This window comes from Anguilla rostrata, chromosome 13 (assembly GCF_018555375.3).
Source record: "Anguilla rostrata isolate EN2019 chromosome 13, ASM1855537v3, whole genome shotgun sequence".
NCBI classification, from domain to species: Eukaryota; Metazoa; Chordata; class Actinopteri; order Anguilliformes; family Anguillidae; genus Anguilla; species Anguilla rostrata.
The window spans coordinates 23,916,013-23,922,369 of NC_057945.1; the positions used below are offsets into that span (position 1 = coordinate 23,916,013).

General features: G+C 38.4%; 1 protein-coding gene across 2 annotated transcripts; it reads left to right on the forward strand.

The window, feature by feature from the left end:
* The first annotated feature begins 482 nt into the window (after positions 1–482).
* Positions 483–6,192, forward strand: isy1 (ISY1 splicing factor homolog). Of its 2 annotated transcripts, none has more exons than XM_064306740.1 (11): positions 483–625; positions 1,867–1,889; positions 2,125–2,176; positions 2,563–2,628; positions 2,861–2,903; positions 2,990–3,102; positions 3,519–3,636; positions 3,943–4,065; positions 5,170–5,291; positions 5,568–5,657; positions 5,785–6,192. In XM_064306740.1, the coding sequence occupies exons 1-11, from the start codon at positions 623–625 to the stop codon at positions 5,890–5,892; spliced, it is 861 nt and encodes a 286-aa protein (XP_064162810.1). In that variant the 5' UTR covers positions 483–622; the 3' UTR covers positions 5,893–6,192. The 2 variants fall into 2 exon arrangements, with proteins under 2 accessions (XP_064162810.1, XP_064162811.1); XM_064306741.1 differs by having other exon boundaries at positions 5,571–5,657.
* Positions 6,193–6,357: the final 165 nt, after the last annotated feature.

Below are 6,357 nucleotides of genomic sequence, written 5' to 3' on the forward strand. Positions count from 1 at the left end.
GGTTCAAATGCGGATAACACTCAACCTAACAGCCTCTTTCCTCGTAGACTGAGTGCATTAACAGCATTTAAATTTTTTTTTTTTTGGTACCTAGTATAATAGTATGGTTTATTTAAAATTTTCAATGTTTTCCTTGGTGACTAGCAATACATTATCTAAAAGGAAGACTAAAAACCGACAAGGTTGTAAATGTCTAGCTAGGTAACGAATACCATTTTAAAATGGCTGGCGTAGCTATTGTTGTAGTCAATGAACTGCTAGTAGCAGACGAGATCCCTTTGTTTTGGCTAGCTAGTTAGGATATTTCAAAAACAATATGAATTTTGTTAAAACCTCGAAAACAATATAACAACAGGATATAAATTACCACTGTATTTTTATTATTTCTACGAGTAACACGTTACAAAACAAGTACATGGAATATGAAATTATTTAACTAAAAAACCCATTCATCCAGTTTCCGTTTGCTAGCTCCATCATCACATAAACGACGTCGTCGACCTTCGACCACTTCAACTTCGAACTTTCACACTTCGACTACTTCCTGTTCGTTAACGGCATGTTCTGCGTTGAGCGGAACGAAGACGAAATTATATTGTGGTCCACTTATTAATCTACAAACATGGTATGTACAAAATGTTGAATTTAAATTGATCACTTGTTGCTTGTGATTTGCTGGATATTTCAAGAACCAACATTTTTAGTATATAACAGTCGACCAGCGACAACACATTCATTGTGTACAAGACATTCATTTATCATCGCAACTATGTTTCTAAGTAACGTTAATTACTAGCTATAGTTATTTCACAGGTTTTTATATAAACGTCAGAAACCGCGCTACTTGGTTTTTGAGTAACTTGTCCGAAACTTGTTCTGATTGATAGATGACAACAGAACTGATTAATTCACTGAAAAGAGCGATTAGCGACTTTTGACATTGGCTAGTGTTGCAATTACTGTAGAAACCCTAGGTACAGATCTTACAGGATTTCGCAGTGTTGGTTGAAGCCCTTCTTTTTCTATATATTTTGGGGTTCTCTTAAAAAGACATTAGAAGTTCTGTGTCATGCATAGTATTACTTTATGCTACTACCACACATTTCTTAGTGAACTCCCATTCATCTTCCAGGTTTTCATAGTCTATTCATTGATAGAGAATAAAAGTGAAAGAATGTCAGTAATTTGGTGTTCACGGATTATGAACTTGAATGTGTTCTACTGACTTTTGGTAAATTCATTACTTAATTACATTTAATGCTCATTTGGGAACCTTAAACCAACCATTTTGGAAGACTTGGCTTGAATAGCAAAAATGTTTTGGAACCACTGCAGGGTCTAGAATTGGGCAGAGACTGGGAAACAAACTGATAAATTTGTCCTTGTCTGCCAGCTTACCAGTAATTATTTATTATTTATAGTGTTTTTCTTGAACATCAGTATGTTCAGTATGAGTCAAACAATGTGCTGTACATGATTATTTTATCTAACCAGATCTCAGGATGATCTTTTGTTAAGTTCATTATCTCACTGTTATAGGAATAGCCTACTATTGTTGAACTCTTTTTTTTTTTCTATTTATGAGAGCCCTCAGGTAAATTATATTGGTCAAATCTGAGAGGGTAATGAAATGTCCCATTTCTGGTTGGGTTTGCATGAATGTAGAATGACCTTTTTTTCCCCCTTGAATACACTAAATATATGAAATCATATTGCTATAGTCTCTGATGATCAACATGCCGTAAAGTCATTTTTATAAACCTGCCAAATTACATTATTTGTTGCCTTCAGGTTCTGTACCAATAGTACATTGGCTCTCAAATGTTGTCAATGCTGAAAATGTTTTTTCTCCAATTTTCTAAATAGGCTCGAAATGCAGAGAAGGCCATGTAAGTATATATTTGTAAATATTATAGTTTGGGTAAAAAAGTTTTTTTTTTTTCTTAAATTGTTTAATGCTCGATTCATCTGTAATGTGTCCAGCGGGATGCATCATTATTCTTAAAGAAAGAAGATAACTCAGGCTGGGATAAATGTGTATATTCCAATAAGCTCTTGGTGGCTGTTAAGTCCATTTTCAAGTGGTAGATTCTTCAGTAATTTATATTGATTTTTTTCAAACAGGACGGCCTTGGCCAGATTTCGACAAGCCCAGCTGGAGGAGGGCAAAGTCAAGGTGAGGCTAATTCCTGAATACTAATAACTACTCAATCTCACTTAGCATTGTATCTGAAACTAGAAAACCCCTCCACTCTTAACTTCAGTGCAAAATGTATGTTTTGTCCAAAGAATATTATTATAAGGTCATTTCACCCCAAAGGTCATCATTTTCCAATAAAAACCTTTTTTTTTTTTTCTTTTTTTGAAGATATTGCACTATTTTCAGAACATGTTTATGAGAATTTAGCAGGAATTACAGGACCCAATTAGATATTTTGTAGAAAATTGAGAGTTAAAACATTTGGTATTTTTGAAATAACATATTACCATATTATTATTATTATTATTATTATTATTGTGGTTGTTTCATAGGACTTGCTAAGTCACATTTGATTATTTTAGGAAAGGAGACCATTTCTTGCATCTGAGTGCAGTGAGTTGCCAAAAGCAGAGAAGTGGAGGCGACAGGTAAGTCAACTTCAGTGTGTGTGTTGTATTTTGGATGTCTGCTTCGTGTGCTGTATGGTAGTAATAATGGGCTTGTTGATTGTTAATTACCTTTTGACCATATGAGGGCGCTTTGGCTCTTCCTGTAAGGAACTTGGTGCAAGATTCTAAAGTATGCTGTATCCCAGAAACAAATGCACTTTTCTGGGTGTTTGTATTTAAAATTCAGTTTTATTTTCTGTCTGATTTTTAGATCATCAGTGAGATTTCCAAGAAGGTCGCACAAATTCAAAATGGTGAGTTTTCTCCTGGTAAGGTTGTTGAGAACTTGCCTTTGGTATACAGCAGATCCGATGTTTAATGTGTTTTTTGCCAACCACAGCTGGTTTGGGTGAATTTAAGATCCGAGATTTGAATGACGAAATCAACAAGTTGCTTCGAGAGAAGGGACACTGGGAGGTTCGAATCAAGGAGCTGGGTGGACCTGACTATGGGGTAAGAAGGATGTAAATGTCCATCTTTGTGCATTAAAGATGTAGTTGTTTATCTTTATACTCAAATGAGCCTGTCTTTAAGATTACCTGATTTGGCCATTTGATGCTCTGTGACTAATGGTAATAACCTCCATTTAAAATAATTTGAAGTAAAAATATTTTCTCAGCAGACAACATTAACAGACTTGATAGATAGCATTTGGAAGTGTGGAACCCTATGTGTACAATAGGGTTTTCACTGCATGCTAATTTAATTGCCTAAGATGAATATTACTACATTGTGAACAGATTAAATTGTCATATGCAGGCTGGCTTTGGCCTTCATCCTGTATTTTAGACATTTGAATTTGCAGAGTAAGAATCTGTGTTAAGAGAATATCAGGAGAAACCAGGACCATTGTTCCCCTGCCTGTCTAGAGGGTTGGACCAAAAATGTTGGACCATGAGGGGAAAGAGGTGCCAGGGAACCGAGGGTATAAATATTTTGGCGCCGCGAAGGACCTGCCCGGAGTGAGAGAGCTATTTGAGAAAGAGCGTAAGTTTACCCTCGAGGTGGTCACGTTTTTGAGGTTGGCTGGCCTCTTTAAGATCATGTGCTTATAGTGTGTGGTTATTCGATTTAATTTCCGCCAAGATGCACACCTTTGAGGCAGCCGCAAGACATCCTCAAATTCCCCTTACAAATTAATTTCAAATTATAGTGAACATCGTTTTCATACCAAACTGATGCAAGCAACTGGCCCTTAAAATCAGAAGCAGTTCTTCCATTTTGCATTTTAGCACAGTGATTTTCACAGGGTAAAATACTGACTTGTGCATCTCGTACGTTTTTGTGCTATAGCAATCCCTCCTCCAAGAAAGACTCGGGCTGAGCTCATGAAGGACATTGATGCAGAGTACTACGGCTACAGAGATGAGGACGATGGTGTCCTGGTACCTCTGGAGCAGGAATATGAGAAACACGGTAATTTACATAGTATTTTTTAAAAATATATCTAAGGATCTGAAGATCACCGGACCTGAATAAAAGATCTCTGCTGAAAGAGGTTATTGTACAACCCTTGAAAGAAAAGAGGTCGTTGTTCAAGTCCTGTCAATTGTGCAGCATGCATACCAGCTGCTTAGACGAGACCACCCGAATGGGGAAGGAACGAGAGGTCATGAGACCCGTTTGAAATAATTACCTGCACATGACACGGGGCTGAGGGGGTTAGCTCTGCGAAACGTAACGGCTCCCATTCGTGGCACAGTAAGAAGGCCTGTCCTCGGACGCGTGCAGCGTATAGTCGCGCCCTTTCACGCTGATTACGTGGACTCTCCTAGAGACACATGCTTCCCATTTGTCCAGATACATTTGGCTCATTCTCGCTTACCCAGGGAAGGGTAATGCATCTCATATGATGCAACACAGCAAAATGCCACCTGCTCCATCTCATTTTGCTTAGGTGGAAGGTTTATTGGAAGGTCTGAACATTTCTCTGCCATTGCGTTCCTTAGAAGCACTGTGTCTTTCTGTCTGGACAATGCCTAAACTTTTTAAACAACTCCCACGCGCTTGGGACACGTACTTCTGCCAAGGCACAGAGGATGATGACATGCTTCTTGAGAAACGCTCATAAATTGGGGTTATCCAGTTTCCTATTGGAAGGTTTGCATTCTGCTAAGAGCACTTTTTTTAAAAAATTTTTATTTTTTATTTAACCAGGAAAACCCCATTGAGATTGAAATCTCTTTTGCAAGGGGGACCTGACATGAAACACGAAGTTACCCAACAAAACTTACACCTAACAAATGGCCCAGTCCACTGAGGTGGCTGCCATTGTTTCTAGTCCCCCTTGCGCTTGGCTTCTGTGCAACAAGACAGTATAGTTCAATAGTTCATTTTAAAAATGTCAATTTATTGTCATTTGTGTGTAGATAAATTGTAAACTCTGTAGAGTAAATGGAATCCAAATTACATGTTCGTTTCTGTAGCAAGTTTTGTTGTCTTTAACTCTAGTCTGATCTTTAATTAAGATTTTTAATGTTGTTTTTAATGTGCGTGCGTGCGTGTGTTTAACCCTCCCAGTCATAGCAGAGGCTGTGGAGAAATGGAAAGCTGAGAGAGAGGCACGGCTAGCCGGTGATGGAGGAGGAGAGAAAGAGGAGGAAGAGGAGGAGGAATACATCTATGCTGTCCAGGATGAAGAGGTATCTTGTAGCCTTTAATTATTACAGCAAGAGACCACATATTCCTAAATTTGTGCTTTTTTTTCTCACATCATTTTTATTGTTATTTTGTCCATGCTGATCTGCACTGTAACTCTGTAGCATACTGGTTTCAGTGCTTTTAATGTGGCTGTAATCTGAGTGAACGCTTCCATTCCTAGTCGCGTCTGTTGCTATGACAGAAGGGGTTCTTGGCTCATCTTTAGTTTTGTAATCTGGTGCAGAGTCTTCATTTCCTAATGACTTCTGCTCTTTCAGCAGTCTGATGAAGAGATGAGGGATGCCACAGAGGGAGGGGAAGGAGCCCAGACATTCATCGCCCACGTCCCTGTGCCGTCACAGAAAGAGGTGGGAAACCTGAACAAGGAGATACTGCCAGTCAATAACACTTACTGTAGATGGTTGTGACACTAAGCGTTTTTTGGCTACGTGCGGAAAACGAAGGGATGATATTCACACGATACTTCTTTTTTAGATCGAAGAAGCCTTGGTCAGAAGGAAGAAGATGGAGCTGTTGCAGAAATACGCCAGCGAAACTCTAATGGCACAGAGTGAAGAAGCCAAAACACTGCTCGGGTTGTAGCTGAAGCAGGCTGCTGCTCGGGGTGTAAACAAGTGTTCTCTGGAAAAGCATCCTCCCAAGGAATGAAGTGACATACATATGCTTTTTCTGCAAGTGAACCAAAATGAGATTGTGACTTCTTTTGGTTCCAAGTCATGTCCTTCCTCATTAGAATTCATCATCTCATTATACCACGGAGGTGATATGTCTGTACATACCTGGTCTTTGTAATATTTTTTATTCAAATTTTGACAGTAAACTATTTTCTAAAAAAGTGTTCTTTTCATTTGTCTAATTAAATGCCTATGTTGGCTGTTCTTGTCATTTTGTTATGATTTAATCAGCATTTTCTTCACCATGCATATACAGTTTATTCTATGACCTCGGTATTCCCACCATCTAGATTGCTAGACATTGCCAATATGTCTCCATTCTGAACAAATGGCTGCTATGTCCTCAATTTAAATCCTGAAATTAGAAGCGATT

Excerpts from the sequence above, each read along its gene's own strand:
- isy1 (XM_064306740.1), top strand. Across the intron at positions 2,629-2,860 it reads CAGAGAAGTGGAGGCGACAG|ATCATCAGTGAGATTTCCAA; the intron begins GTAAGTCAACTT and ends TCTGATTTTTAG. Across the intron at positions 4,066-5,169 it reads GCAGGAATATGAGAAACACG|TCATAGCAGAGGCTGTGGAG; the intron begins GTAATTTACATA and ends TAACCCTCCCAG.